This window comes from Antechinus flavipes, chromosome 4, assembly GCF_016432865.1.
Source record: "Antechinus flavipes isolate AdamAnt ecotype Samford, QLD, Australia chromosome 4, AdamAnt_v2, whole genome shotgun sequence".
Taxonomy (NCBI): Eukaryota; Metazoa; Chordata; class Mammalia; order Dasyuromorphia; family Dasyuridae; genus Antechinus; species Antechinus flavipes.
This window is the reverse complement of record NC_067401.1, coordinates 131,688,826-131,704,720: the sequence shown is the minus strand read 5'-3', so window position 1 is coordinate 131,704,720 and position 15,895 is coordinate 131,688,826. Positions and strand designations below refer to the sequence as shown.

Here is a 15,895-nt window from a genome sequence, read left to right as displayed (position 1 = left end):
TTTTTTAAATAAATGCAGTGCTTAAACTTGGAAGAGTATTGGAAAATGTTCCACTTGAGGGAGCCAGGGGTAGGGATGAAGGGGATGGGAGGGGAAAGGGCAATTATATTTAGCAATTTACACCAGAAAACGCAGTATGAAACAGACCTAAAGAAATAAGTTTATTTAATTAAAACAGTTACAACATTGAAACAATTAGTGGGATAGCTTAACATAGAATAACAGATATTATTTTACAATATTCAGTCTCATATAGCCCTAAACACTATGTAATTCTAACTAAAAGGGAAAGGTCATTAAAAAAAAAAAAAGATCTCTGCAGTAGAATAGGAGACATCAATACTGTAAAGTCCAAGAAATTAACCTTATCTATTCATAAATGTCAACAAGCCCTAGGTACACAGATCAGTATGAGACTATTTAAACATCGAACAAGGTATACTTTTTAAATATGTAACAAAATAGGATTAAGTTCTGTATAAGACTACTGTGGTATTCATACTTTCACTTAAGCTATTTATATTAGATGAATTCACTATAGCAAAAAAAAAAAAAAAGTTAACTTCAAAACTTAGGTACTACAAAGGCATTCTCAACAAAGTGCAATAATCGTGGATATCAAACTGAATCTTCCACAGCAAAGTAATAATCACTATAGTATTCTAAAGTGGTTTAGCTGTATTATATTACTTACTATAGAACAGTTCTGTGTCCAGACCCATGGTCTGCAGTAAGCATTACATAGTGGTAAAGACAAATTTCTAGAAATAATCATTGGTAACTGACAAAAAAATGTTTTTTACATACCTACAAAGCACCAAAATAGGAGTGTGTTCACAAGAGTTTAACAGAGTCAAAAAGCTTGATGTGTTAACAAAAAGTGTAAACAGACTCTCAAATATCTAAGAATAAAAAAAAAAAAAAAAAAAAGCAAAAACTATAGCACCCCACAAGCACCATTTAGTCTAGAATAGGCAGAGATCACACCTTGCTTCACAATCTCTTACACTTTAAAATACACATGAAGCACATTTTGGTGATATAGTTTACAAGCAGCTTTTTCTCTTACAAATGTGACTAACCTCACATTTATTGAGCTAAATTTAGGGACAGCACAAAGAAAATTTAAGTCCCTTTAGTTAAGCCTATTTAGACAAAAGCATCTATGAAGTTCACAAGCTGACCACTATGCCTAACAAAACTTATTATATGGCATTACTATTAGAGAACCGAAACAATATTTGGAGTGTTCTAGATACAGTTATATGTTAGTCAAGACATACATGGAGGAAAAAGTGCCCTGGAAACTACTGTTTCATAAACAGAATAGGTTTAAAACCCTTCAATATCAATTTTATTTTTCTAATCCCAAACTTCTACCCTATCTAGTCAAGCTGAGGATTTTTTTTGTCCAACAAATACCATACAAACCTAGCTGATCAACAAAAAAACCCCTCCAAATCAATAAAGCTTTAAAAGTATTGAGCAAAAGATTTCATTTGGCAGAAATAAAAAAAAAATCAGCATAAGTTGATTATTTTGTTGAAATGCATAACACTCACCATGCACAATGAATAACTGCAAGTGAGAATGTGTCACACACTAAGCTCATGGCTGACATTCACAAGACAAATTACTACAAATTTGTTAACTTTGCTTTTTAATCATAACCTAGAAGGAACATGCAATTATAAATGACCTCACAAAAGATAGTCATTAACTTTTGGCATAATTAGCCAAAATACTTGGCTTCATTTACACTAATCAACAAACATGAAATCTATTACATTTCAGTAAAAATATATAGTTAATAAGAACATTCTTTTTACCCACTATCATATCAGTTCTTGATCATCTTGTCTACTGCATTTCAAAATGAATTTGTTAAGTTTCTTTTAGTCTAAGATTTCTGAATGTCAGCCTTGAACAGATATAAGGGAATCTGCTTTCTCTCTTAACTGGTTAGTCACAATATTCAGCAACACAAACTAATGTAAAAAATAACAAATGTGATTTTAAATCTGAATATTAGAAGCTAAATGCAAAGAGTCAGGAAAACCTGCACACACCATGCAAATGAAGGACTTACCCTTCCTTTTAGCCGGGGCCTAGGCTGCCTACCTGCTAAATTGGAAAATGACAGTTTTAATTCAAATGAAAAATTTTTGTTACAAGAACTAGAAGCCTAATTTTTAAAACATTATTTAAATGTGGATGACATTCTTCCTTACAAGTAATCCTATGATTTTTTTTGCAAGGCTTGAGATAAATTGGTCACTCCAATATTACAAGTAAAAGGCCTATTTCTTTCTAAAGAAGTTAGCAGAAGAAAAAATAATTTGAATTTTTAAAAATCAAGTAAAGAGAACTTAGTAATAAGCTAGGTCTTGTCTATTCAACAAGAGTTAGAGACTTAACGTAATGCAACACTGTTTTTTAACAGCAGACACCTTCCACAGATCAAGCCAAACGAATTTAATTGTAGTTTATCAGAATGCATGCTACTCTTTACAAGTCTACAATCTTCCCCAAAATCATTATGTAAAAATTATATTTATGTTTAACTTAAATCAGATTTGATTTCAATCACCCAAATCACCCTAATCTGGAAATTGCCTTGAAATTTAAAATTGGATACCCCACATTTCTAGCTGAACTCTTTTCTTTCGACGTTTAAATATTCACATACCTAAGTAAAGATAACTGGTTTTACTGAACCATATGGTGTACTGGAAAAACACTGCAATTGATGGTAAACTTGTATAAGGTGTTATTGGCTAACAACCGTCTTTTTGGCAGCTTTTGACTTCATGGATCACTGCTGATCTGAAATGTAGACTACGAAACTGCAGTCTTCCAGACCCAAAAATGACATTCTCTGAGAAGAAAGAGTGCACTGGATCACTGACTTAACCACTAGCCTGATACCACAATGGAAACTAACCTGTTCTATTAATCAGTAAGAGACCAACCTGAGTACTATTCTGCATAAAGGGAGTTTTATTTTAGAGAATAAGATAGTGAATAAAAAAATTTTTTAAAGACAGGAAAAGTAAAGAAAGTAATAAAGAATATAAAATTTTTAAATGAGCTATAGTGACAATTTCAAAAAGTCAAAAATTATGTACTCAAATTTGGTATTTTAGGCTCAGATAACATATCCTCTCAGTCTGTGGCAACAGGTTAAATGAAGATTAGAAAAGTTGGGAACAGGTTAAGGCCTTTAATTAGTTTAAAATTTTACTTCCCATTTAAAGAAAAAAAATACAGTATATACCTCTTAGGAATGATTTGGGGAGGAAAAAACAATATAATTTGCACAACAGAGAATCAGAATTGAAGGCATTATGTATTGATTGTCACAGGCATATTTACATTATCGAATTTGCTCTAAAGTACGGCTTGTAACCTCTGAAAATGTAAGTTCAACTTTTCAAATGCCTTTGATTTTGAGTGTCATGAAATATTTTTTCAGTTTATATCAACTTGTATTCTTTCCAAAGAAATCTACTCCATGTATAGAACATTCTCTGTATGTACATAGCTAAGAAAACAGAATAACTGACTTTTGCCAATTGCTTTCACCAAATTAGAGTGAATTTAAGTCTATGATAGTTACCAAACAAATTTTAAAAGTTCAAAAAAATGTATTTTATATATGTGTGAATTTTCTACTAATAACCCCTATTATAAATAAACATGGTAGTGTTGATAAATACATATAAAGTATCTGCCATAGAAACATCCTGAAGTCATCTCACTGAAAAATTGTGCTTTCCCTTTAAAATTTCAATCTGCCCAACTATTGCACGTGCCTCCTCCATAAGAGAACTAAGTGCATAGACACCAATCTTCCCTTCAAATTTAATCATTCAGGAAAAGATTAAAAGTAACATAAGAAAAGTGCAAATAAAACTGGTGCTTAAAAGCACGTTCAACTGTAAGTTCTTAAGACAAAGGAACTTGGGATGTAGAAAACAGTCAAATGATGACATTTGATTTTCCTCACACAGTAAAATATCTCCTAAGGATCTTATTTGACCTGGTTTCTATATGATTTCAAGGAGAAGGAAAACAAACTATCCAAAATGCTCACATTACCCCTCTATTGTCTTTGAGTTTCCCATTCTTCGGTATTTATAAGTACAATTCATTTATACGGGATAAAACAATCTACCAATTCAGATACAAATCTGAGTTGCCAACATACTACTTTTTTTCAAGTAATATGTTAAGACTGTATGTGTTTAGCTTCATTGAGATGGGTGTTACTGTGTACAGGAACCAAGATCTAGCATTCAATCTGAGAGCGTGGCATCCTCCGCAAACTTAGTGCATGTCGATGTATTTCTTGCATCTGTCGTATTCTGTCCTTCTGCCACATTAAATTCTGGGGCATAGGATATCTCTGGCTACCATGCAGGCACCTGTAGGGGATTCTCACATGGCAAGCAGTTGCCCTGCAACGCGGTTGTGGCATGGGAGGAAGGAGCATCCACCGCTTTCTCTCGGCACAATAACGATAGGCTTCTTTTCGATATTGCTTATCAATATCATCACTATTTTTCCAGCCCCCAATGATGAAAACATCATCTTTGTAATAGCAAATTGCTGCTCCTTCTATGCTAAGGACTTCTGGAGGCAAGCTTTCAAGAATCTCATCAGATACTCGGCCAGAGATTTTTCTCTTTGCCTCTTCATTATCTAGAGGATAACTCTTTGGACAGCATGAGGCTGTGTGGTAAAAGTTTGTACTGGCCACAGACATTTGGAAAAAGCAGTAATTGTCAATAAGTGGCAAGGAATCCACATCTTGCCACTGCCGAGTCTCTGTGTCATAGCGGGTAATAATGGCCCTTAATCCGTCTTCACTGTCACTGTCCACAGGAGTACGGGCAGCAATATACACAAATCTTTCTTCTATAGTGACTGCTTTGACATCACGAAGAATCTTTGGTGCTGACTCCAAGTTGTGCCATTTATCTTGCTCAGGATTATATACAGTTACATCTTTAAAACCAGGACTAAAGTTGCCATGTCCTCCAATACTATACAGTTTTCCCTTTACTTCTGTGAGGCCAAAAGAATGTTTTCTTGTCATTAAATTACAAACTTGTTCCCACATATTTCTATTTGGATTATATCTTTCCACTGTTTTGGCAAATCCAGGTTCCATTGACCCAGCAACATATATGTATGATTCTGTCACTGCAACAGCATGTCCATCCAAGTGATTATGAATATGTGGCAAGTTTACCCACCTGTCTTCATCAATAAAATATCCCACACACTCACTTAAATAGTCCCCTCCTTCTGACACACCACCAATCACCATAATCACATCCATATTCTGCCCATACCTTGGCAGTAATCCAACAGGGGACACTGAATGCTGCAGATTACCAGACTGCAAATTCTCTGCTCTTAGAGCATGGCTTTCCACAGCTTCAGAGACTAACTTGACACAAGCTTCACTAATGGATACCAGCCTTTCTGATTTTACATGTCTTGTAAGATAAGTAGGTTTCATCTGTGATAATCTAAGCAGTTTAAAAAGTTCTTCAAAATATCGCTCCCTCTCTTCAGCATTTCTTTGAACCCACTTCAAAACAGTTTCAAAGAGAATCTCTTCTGAATCAACTGTAATTTCCAAGTCTGAAAGCCAGTCTCGAATGAGATGAAAAGGTAAAGTGTAGAATTCTTCATCCTGAATCACTTTATAGAAATTCCTTCTTATCATATCTGCAGCTTTCAGAGCAAGTTGACTCAGGGTGTACATATGGGCTAAACTATGGATAGCCACACAATTTGACAGATTCAGTTTTTTCTTGAGAAATTCTCCACAAAATTCTTTTAAACGAATCAGTAAGAACCTAAAGTCAAAGACAGACAAAAGGAATGATTCAAGTTAATATTTGCATCTGTACAACATTAATTTTTTTGTCTATTTCAAGCTAATTTGGCCCAAAGTTAATTCAATTTTGGAGTCATGAAAAGATCATAATATAACAGGAAAAAAGCATGGTCTGGGATTAGTGAAAATACTGCAATTCAAAACATTAAGTACCTTCCAAACACTGTTTAGAACCTGAGGGATACAAAGATGAAAGATATAAACCCTCTTCTCTAGGAACTTGAAATCTAATAGGTATATACACAATAATGATACAAGTTAGACTATAATAAGTACACAGGAAAGGGGCAGACAAAGTGCTTTGTGTGTGGGATATATGACAATGGAGAAATGGTTCCTTGGTAAATGCTGGTTCCTGTATTTGCCATTTAATATATACATCATTTAGCTCCTGAACAACACATTTATTATATTATAAAATGGAACTAAGTGTAATGGAGCATATTATTCCCTCCTGCTAAGGGCCAGTAGATCCCTTGAATTTAAGAGTTCTGAACTGCATTAGGGCAGCAAGTATGGCATCAAAAAGTAGTGCTAAGAAAAAAGGCTACCAGGCTACTTACAGAGGGAGAAACTAGTATATAATGGAAAAATGGAATAATTTCATGCCTATCAGTGATGACATTAGTCCATTAGTAGCCATTGCAGTGCCACCGTAAAAAGGGAATCCCAGTTGTCCCCCACCAAATAAAAATATACAGGTGTTTTATAGTATCTAATTCATAAACCTGTTCTGAGGATCAAATGGCAAAAGTGATGGAAGTCTTGGCGTATCATAAAGTACTATATAAATATAAGTTATATCCACAAATGCAAAGGAAAAGATTCAATGTTTATCTAAGATAAGAATTTTTATCCTAGAGCCCATGAGAAATTTTTAAAAAGTTGATGAATTTGGTCAGGGAAAAATATTACAACTTCATTACTAAGCTTTAAACTGAATTTCAGCACTTTAATTATTTAAAAACATTCTGAGGAAGCCATAATCTTTCACAGGTTGCCAAATTTTTCTAATCAGCTGATCTTAAAAATGGTTAAAAATCATTTACTCACGCAACTCAGAAGAGGCTTTGGGGAAGAAAAAAATCAGAGCTAACCCTTTGAAGAAAATGAAAATTTTCAAGAGAGAAAAACATTGTGAGGGTAAGGAAAGTCTGATGGAAGAAACGATCCAGGTATATTTGAACAAAACCTCCTTCTAAAGGTTAATCTAGTAGAATGAGCTTGAGAATAGGGGCTTTTTCATCTTTGTATTCCACATGCCTACGGGTCAGTTTGGTTCACTAAATAGCAAGAGCGTGCTTTGGGACCAGAGAAATCTGGGTTCTTGGACACAGACTGGCTATAAGACGAAAAATAAAGTCACTAAAGCTCTCAGTACTCTGGGGCTAAGCAGGTCAAAGACTGTAAATTGCAGAGAACAGTCAGATAGATACAACGGAAGCACTTTCTTTCCCAATAGTTCCATAGCTAAGGCTTCTTCTCCCACCCCACCCTCGAGCTCCTTCTCTATCCCTTTCTCAGGGCTTCCCCTTCTTTCAATGCCCACCCTCCCAGGTTTCCCCCTTACCCTTTTCTCTTTCTCCCTGCCAGGTCTCTTATTCCCTTCTCTCCTTCTGCCTCAGTCTTTCTCTGCTGCTCCGGTATCCTTGCCCCTTCCTCTCTTCCAGCCTGTGCCCTTCTAGCTTCTCCTGGCCCCTTTTCTTCCTCCCTCCCCTCGGTCCCTCGGCCTCTGCCTCTCACCTGTCGGCCAGCTCTAAGACCTCGTGGACGCTGCCGGTGCTGACGCGAATGCGACCCGTGTACATGTACTCGATGACGGCCTCCACCGTGTCAGGCTCGGGCCCTGGCTCCGAGCTCCACTTACGCATCTCAACGCGGCCAGAGCGGGACTCGGAGAACTGGCCTGAGAGCAGAGGCGTGAAGTACTCGGTGGCGGCGGCCAGCACGGAGCGGTGGGCGCGGAACTCGCGGCCGCCGGCGCCGCCGAAGCACAGCGTGATGTCGCAGAAGAGGCCCTGGCGCCGCTGCTCGTTCTGCCGCCACGACAGCTCCGAGCAGTGCGTGCTGCACTCGAAGTCCTCCGACTCCGGGCCTGGCTCCCCGCCGACCACCTCCGCCATGGAGGCGAGCCCAGCCCCGAGCCCGGCCCCGAGCCCGGCCTCCGCAGCCACGCTACCACTAATGCCCATACCTTCCACTCCCAGCCCCACAGGCCCAGAGGCGGCTGGTTCCACCCCTTCCATCTCCACCACTTGAAGGGAAGCGGCAGCAGACGCAGCCATGTTGCAGCCGGTCCGCCGTTCGCTTCTAGTGCGGTTCCTGCGCAACGCGCGAAGGCAGCTGGGAGAACTCAGCCGGGAGCCCTGCGAATGCGCACTAGACTCCGAAGAAGGAGAAGAAGAGTTCGGAAGTCTGGGCCGAGAAAGCAGATTGCGCATGTGCAAGGATAGAGGATTAAGCCTAGCCACGAGTAAGAAAGAAGCCTAGGCTCGAGAGTTTGGCGAGCTCGCGCCCTTACCTCGGTAGAGACTGTTATACAGTTAGGCGGGGTGCTGGGGAGGGCTCGCGCATGTGCTTTGCGCTCTTTTCGCTGGCGAAAAGGAGAAATTCTGAAGCCTGGGCGGGGAAAATAGAGTGCGCATGGGCAAGGATAACGGATTGAGATGGCTTCCAGTAAGAAAGAAGCCGAGGTTGCAGAGGCTGGTTCACGCCCTACCTAAAAATTGAGACTGTTAGATGGAGTGGGGCGAGTTGCGAGGGTCTTGCGCATGCGCCTTGATAATTCCATCAGTCTTATTCTTGCTCCCTCCTAGCCCAAAGTGGGGGTGGGTGGGCGTGGTTTGTTTCTTCTGACTCTGACCTACCTGCATCTATCAATATACCTATAATAGCTTAAAGCTCTTTAAAGAGGACCATTTGATCCTCTATGATCTATTACCCCTATTTTGAGGAGAAAACTGAGGCTGAATGAAGTAACTTGACCAATCATCCAGCTATCCAGAATGTCATAGAGATAATGATAGGTCCAGAGAAGGGCTCAGGTAGTCTGCGGCCAATTTGGATCCCTTTTTCCTAAAACACATTAGCTGGAGCAGCTATGAGCCCTAGACCCCACCCCCCACCAAGTCTTATTCCTCCCTCCAAAAAGAGAAGCTTTGGAAAGGATATCCTTTAGGAGTAGTATCTCTTTACAGAAGCCGTAGGTCCTGTCATTCAGATCATGGAATTCAGACCACATTTAGAAACGGTTCTTTTGCCCTCCGCTAAGCTCGTAACCTCCAACCGAAAAGGATTTCCATTCTGTTATGGCCCCTCCACAATGCTAGGGTCTTAAGAACAGTCACCGCCCCTTAAGCAGTGTCTAAGGCCTCTGGACTTCCCTACTGAAAATGTTAATCTTTTCATCCCAATGCCTGCATTCAGTTGATTGGTTCCAATTTTCCGTACATAGCTTGTCTGTACATCCGTTAGATTAAGAATTCCTTGAAAGCAGATAATTGGTTTTACCTTTCCCTATATCCTTAGCTCTTAACATATTGCCTGGTACCTAGTAGGTACTTCGTAAACGCTTGACTGCTTGTCAATGGTCATTCTATGAGGAAACAGGCACGCCTGGTTGGAGTATTTGCTTTGAATCTTTCCAGGTTTCTCAAAGGTTGTGCCAAGAGAATATAAGGGCTGCTAGATCCAATCAAGCTAGGAAGAAAGCTTGGATCACTGACTTAATGACAAGACGGGATTTGTTAACTAAGTGTGAAGTTGAATTTTCCTCTTCATTTAGCCAGGTACTTTGTAAGAAGGATTTTCCTTCCCCCACTTTACTTTTATAAGCAACACTTCTCAACCAATCAATCAAAAAATTGTGTGGAAAGTTTTTGAAAGTCAGGTTTGTTTGAGGTTCCAATGGGCTGAATGATTTATGTCTTCTGGGGATAAACACAGCATCACATTAGCTCACAAATGAAAGAAAAGTATTTCCAACTAGGAACTGTGCTTTCTAAGCCTGAGCCCATTTTCTTTTTTTTTTAATTTTATTTTATTTAATAATAACTTTGTATTGACAGAATCCATGCCAGGGTAATTTTTTACAACATTATCCCTTGCACTTGCTTATATTTCGTTTTTTCCCCTCCCTCCCTCCACCCCCCCCCCAAGATGGCAAGCAGTCCTATATATGTTAAATATGTTGCAGTATATCCTAGATATAATACATATTTACAGAACCAAACAGTTCTCCTGTTGCACAGGGAGAATTGGATTCAGAAGGTAAAAATAACTCGGGAAGAAAATCAAAAATGCAAATAGTTCACATTCGTTTCCCAGTGTTCCTTCTTTGGGTGTAGCTGTTTCTGTCCATCATTTATCCATTGAAACTCAGGTCTCTTTGTCATAGAAATCCACTTCCATCAGAATACATCCTCATACAATATCGTTGTCGAAGTGTATAATGATCTCCTGGTTCTCTGAGCCCATTTTCTTCTGGAGTTTGTATGTATTTGTGAGAGAGTACTTTTGGAGGATACTAGTTTTGTGAGTGTTCTTCTTAATACAGCACTTTAGTAAATAACCCTTTCTACTCAAGAGTGATTAACTAAATTGTTTTTCAATAAATAATCCAGGAGGGAAGTGGGAAGGTGAGACCTTGAGCCTTAGGCATTACAAAATTACCCTAGACCCAGAGGAGATGTAGCAAGTCAACTTGAGCTCTCGGGTCTCATCAGTGAAAAGAGTGTTGAAGATTTGATGCGTTTACAAGATCCATACAAACCTGTTCTTGTCAGGAGGATAATGCAAAAACAAAAACAAAAATTGGAAATGCAAGGTGTTCATTTGTTTTTTTCCATAAAAAGCCAACACTCATTCTGTCTTGATGAAGTCCTGGATAGCTAGAGGGGCTTTAGCAGAGAAAGCCTGAATCATTGTAAACAATCTAGAAACCTAGTTACTCCTTTGAGGCGAGCAGGAAAGAGCATTGATAGGATCATTTCAGCCTTAAATGGGCCTTTTGTTTTGATTCCAGCCCACTTCAAGCAGAGGTCTCTAGTAACTCCACAATTACTTTATTCAATCAGAAAGCCAAGTTATGATGTCAAACTCTTGAAGTTATATTTCCCTATAAAAGATCTATTCATATTTGTAACTTTGCCCAAAAGGCTATCAAACTGCGCATACCTTTGATCCAGCAATGTCACTATTGGGTCTGTGGTCCCAAAGAGATCATTAAAAAAAAAAAAGACTCATATGTGTGAAAAAAAGTTGTGTAGCAGGTTTTTGGTTTTTTTTTTGTTTGTTTGTTTGTTTTTTGTTTTTTGTTTTTGACAAGGAACTGGACATTGAGTGGATGCCCTTCAGTTGGGGAATGTCTGAATAAGTTATGGTATATGAATGTAATGAAATATTATTGTTCTATAAGAAATGATCAGCAGAATGATTTCAGAAAGTCCTGTAAAGACTTACATGAACTGATGCTAAGTGAATTGAGTAGAACCAGGAGATCATTGTACACAATAACAGCAAGATTATGTGATGATCAACTGTGATATATTTAGCTCTTCTCATCAATATAGTGATCTGAGGCAAATCCAATAGATTCAGGATGAAAAATGCCCTCTGCATCTTGAGAAAGAACTATGGAAACTGAATGTAGATCAAAGCATACTATTTTCACTTTTTTGGGGGTGTTTTTTTTCTTTCTTGTGGTTTTTTCCCTTTGTTTCGATTTTTTCTTTCACAGCATGACTAATGTGGAAATGTTTTAAATGATTTAATGTGTGTAACTCTCTTTAACCATTGGTCAGAATTTGTCAAAACAAAATTTTGGAAACATTTAGGCAAGACCCAAACTCCCCACATCCTGTTTACCAGGACCCAAGCTCCCTGCACCTGGTTGAATGGGCAACACCATTTTGCATTTCTGCCTGCTGCAATCAGCTGCCCAAGCAGGAATTAACAAAAACCCTGCTAGGGCCTATTCCAGTGGCCTGGTAACAGAAGAATCTGACTACACCCTGTAACCTCAACATTGTTATTCTTAACCTGATAACAGTAGCTCCACAGTTATTTGAAAAAATGTTATTTGAGTCGTTCTGTTCATAAACCGTTCTGTTCATTCATATCATACAATTCTCTTCTATTTTTCTTTTTGCCCAGAATTCATATCAAATACCCTCTGAACTGGGACTTTTGGCCTATGGGTTTTTTTTTAAGCTTTTTATTTTCAAAACATATGCCATGGATAATTTTAAACATTCACCCTTATAAAACCTTATGTTCAAAAATTTTTCCCTCTTTTCTCCTCATTCCTTACCCTAGATGGCAAATAATCTAATATAGTTAAATATGTGCAATTCTTATACACACTTCCACAAACATGCTACCCAAGAAAAATCCAGTCAAAAAGGGGAAAAAATGAAAAAGGAAATAAAATGCAAGCAAACAACAACAAAAAGAGTGAAAATATTATAATGATTCATGTGAAGTTCCCACCGTCCTCTCTCTGGGTGCAAATGGCTCTCTTCAATACAAGACCATTGGAATTGGCCTGAATCATTTCATTGTTGGAAGAGAGCCTCGACCATCAGAACTAATCATTGTATACTATTGCTGTTGCTGTATATAATGATCTCCTGGTTCTTCTCATTTCCCTTAGCATGTAAGTCTCTCCAGGTCTTTCTGAAATCATCCTGCTGATCGTTTTTTATAGAACAAGAATGTTCCATATCAGTCACATACCATAACTTATTCAGCCATTCTCCAACTGATGGGCATCCCTTCAATATCCAGTTTCTAGCCACTACAAAAAGGGCTGCACAAACATTTTTGCACATGTGGGTCCCTTTCCCTCCTCTAAGATCTCTTTGGGATATACACCCAGTAGAGACACTGTTGGATCAAAGGGTATAACAGTGTGATAGCCCTTTGGGCATAGTTCCAAATTATTCTCCAGAATGGTTGAATCAGTTCACAACTCCACCAACAATATATTAGTGATGCTATTTGAGTGGTCTAGATGGTGGTCTAGAGGTTAGTGGTAATAAGAGTTATCAAGAATCTTCATTAAATCAGTCACAGGTTCTAGGAGTGAAAGAATTCACTCATTCCTGAATATTAGTTGCAAAATGAAAGTTTATTGTTAGAAATCAGTTTAACCAGAGACTGACTTCTATAGCGGCAGATCTATGGAAAATAAAGAGTTTTGCACTGAGAATGCAGTTCTCAGTGGACAGAAAATCCTGGCAGCTGAGTGAGCTGCAGAGGTCCATCTCCAAAGACCTTAGTTGATGGAAGCTCATTATATTGGTAGTCTTGGTGGGGATTGGAAAACCCAAGCAGATCAGAATCAGTGAGGGCTAGGACAAGCCCAAATCTCCTATTGGAATTCAAAGGTATGCTTTTGACCAGGATTTGTAAATGAATCAAAGGCTCTGGCAACCTGGACTGGGGAGGATATGCCTCCCAGGAGGGGATGGGAATCTGAAAAGAATCAGATCAATAGGAAATACTTTCTTAAAGGGACCACAACCCACTTCATTCCCCACACAAGCAGTTAAAACTTAAACTCAGTTAGGGGAAAAAGGACTTGGGTTAGGGTCCCTCATTGAGGCAGTGTTGAAGGAAATTTTCTTCTTTAAGGATTTTCAGAGTTTCAGGGTCCACTCTCCATTCCCCCCTCAAGCAGTCACCTCCAAATGCATTTGGGATAAAGGGGTGATGATCTCTTCTTCATGTAACTGCTTCAAGCTGGCAAGGGTTGTAGAGATTTAGGGGGTTCATGCCAGGAGTGTGGGGTCTGGAGATGGCATCAGGGCATCTAAGAGGTATTTGTCCCAGTCAGTTGTCCCCAGTCAATCGTCCCAGCTGAAGGGCAGTTGAGAATTCAAAGTTTGAAGCCTAGAGAAAACGGATCTCGGGAGCAGAATAAAAATGGGTTGTCATCCAGGGTTGAGATGGAGACATTTGGGAATGGGGCCTTTAGCAGGAAATGCATCAGGTCCCTTCTGTGGGCTGCCTGTATAAATGTTGATGGCCCATCCAACAATATCGAATGCCAAAGAAAAGTATAAGAGAAAATGCTAGGAGCAAAAAGTTTAGTTTAGCCCTTTCACTCCAATTTCCAGGAAAGCTAGTTTCTCCTGGGGTTGGGTCAGGGTGGCAGGGATTAAGGGTGTGGACTCAGAGAGTCAGCCTAGGCAGGAGGCCTTGATATCTATTAGGTTTAATAAGCCACTGATGTCCATAGGCTTTTTTAAAAAACTGCTCTAAATCCCTGGGGTTAATGGCTAACCCAGGGTTAATTTTTAGACCTCTTTGATTCCGAGGCTTTTGATTAAAAACAGTCAGGGATCTGTTTGTGAGGCAGGGTCTGGGGACGGGTGTGTCCTCGTTTGTCAGGACTACAGATCAAGATAAGAATGCTGTTTAAGCTTTTAGAAATCTCTTATCAAAATAAGAATGCAGTTCAAGCTTTTAGAAATCTCTTAACTGTGCTGCTTTTTAAAAATTTTTAAATAGAGACTTGGTTCCTCAATCTCACCAGGAAAATTTGCAAAATGGTTAAGCAAAGATCCTGAGCCTTCCCCCATCTACTCCTTATGGGGGAGGGCAGAAGGGGCCAGAGGGAGTGCAAAGTAGCATCGCTGCCTACCTAGCTTACTTATGGTCCCCGAGGTGTTCAGGCTGTCCTGGTGGGGGCCAGACCCCAAATTCCTACCAGAGAGCAGGACGCTGGGAGGGGGGCGCAGTTCAACCCCTGTGGTGTTTGTGGAAAGGCAGTTCCTCCAGTGCTCCTCCTGTTCGAAACTCAGGACAGGGACTGGGGTCTTCTCAGACAGTTTCCTTGACACCTACAGTACAAACTTTTGGGGTTCCCGGCCTAAGTCTGGGAGGGATCTTGCATTAACAAGCACCTCCACTCTGAGTGTCTTTTCAGGAGGCAGAAATCGCCCTGAGAATAAAAGAGCTGAGAGTCTCAAGTTTTTTAGTTCAGGTGAGAGAGTTAAAAGAAAACCAACAGCTGTTTGCAGCTGCAGAGTGGGAGAAACATCGAAGGCTCAGAATGGGCTCCTCCAGTTTTGGCCTTGGTATATTGGCTTTGGACCCCTGAAAAATTGGGGAGGAGGGTCCCAGGTCTCTCATTAGGCTGGGAGATTTTTCAGCTTTGAAAGGGACAATTCTGCTGGGTGTGTTTCACCTAGCTTTTGCCGGACAGCAGAAGTGTTAGTCCCAGGACTTGAAAGAAAAGAGCACTTTTGAAAGGGCACCTTTTAAGATGCAAAGAAGGCTCCTTGAAATTCAGCTAATCTAGTTAGAGTTCAAGTTTTGAGGTTGAGATATTTTTTCCAAGCCGAGTGTGTCTCTGCATTAAGAGACAGTCTAAAGGTGAGTTTTTAGGGATAGGGGAACAAGTCCCAAGCCCCCCAATTCTACAGCTCTCATCCGCTCTGGGCGTCCCCAGAGAGACAGGAAAATGTGACCAAAAATCTTGTCAAGCCACAAAAATTTTTCTGTCCAAGGATATCTTGGCCCTAGCTATAGAAGGGGTAGGGTGGTGGCTTACTGGAAAAAAAAAAAATCTCGGGACCAGTCTTCAAATGGAAAATCAGAAAGACTGAAATCCTTGACTTCTAGGAAAAAAGCTTAAGTGTTCTCGCCTGACTTTAGACAGTATCCAAATTCTATAGCCCCCTGTCCTCTAGAGAAGGAGGGCAACAAAGTGCTCCTCGAGCTGTAATGCCAGAGAAGCTGAGGCAGAACTGTGGCACAACAGAGCAAGGGAGAATTTGTCAGGGACCAGCTATAGAACAAAGAACAAATCTAGAGACACCACAGGAATCCCCACAAGGAAATTCTGCAAGCTAGAAAAAAGGCAACAGGAAAGGCCTTTTTCCTTTAAAGGTGTTCACCGAATTGAAAGTAGTTAAGGAGTTTTCAAATAGTTTTAGTCTCTCCCTCTAACTCATTTCCTGCTGAAAGAAGCTA

At 39.6% G+C, this 15,895-nt stretch overlaps 1 protein-coding gene across 2 annotated transcripts; it reads right to left on the bottom strand.

Annotated features, from left to right (window-relative positions):
• Window positions 1-148: 148 nt before the first annotated feature.
• KLHL11 (kelch like family member 11) lies at window positions 149-8,509 on the bottom strand. Of its 2 annotated transcripts, XM_051994480.1 has the most exons (3): window positions 7,658-8,509; window positions 5,361-5,873; window positions 149-2,124 (listed from the first exon to the last, which is right to left on the bottom strand). In XM_051994480.1, the coding sequence occupies exons 1-3, from the start codon at window positions 8,353-8,355 to the stop codon at window positions 2,118-2,120; spliced, it is 1,218 nt and encodes a 405-aa protein (XP_051850440.1). In that variant the 5' UTR covers window positions 8,356-8,509; the 3' UTR covers window positions 149-2,117. The 2 variants fall into 2 exon arrangements, with proteins under 2 accessions (XP_051850440.1, XP_051850439.1); XM_051994479.1 differs by having other exon boundaries at window positions 149-5,873; window positions 7,658-8,498.
• Window positions 8,510-15,895: the final 7,386 nt, after the last annotated feature.

What these genes read in the sequence shown, in the direction of transcription:
- KLHL11 (XM_051994479.1), bottom strand. Translation starts at nt 8,355, where the DNA reads ATGCGCAATCTGCTTTCTCGGCCCAGACTTCCGAACTCTTCTTCTCCT. An exon ending in GTCTTAGAGCTGGCCGACAG is followed by an intron (nt 5,874 to 7,657) that starts GTGAGAGGCAGA and finishes CTTTGACTTTAG; the next exon opens with GTTCTTACTGATTCGTTTAA.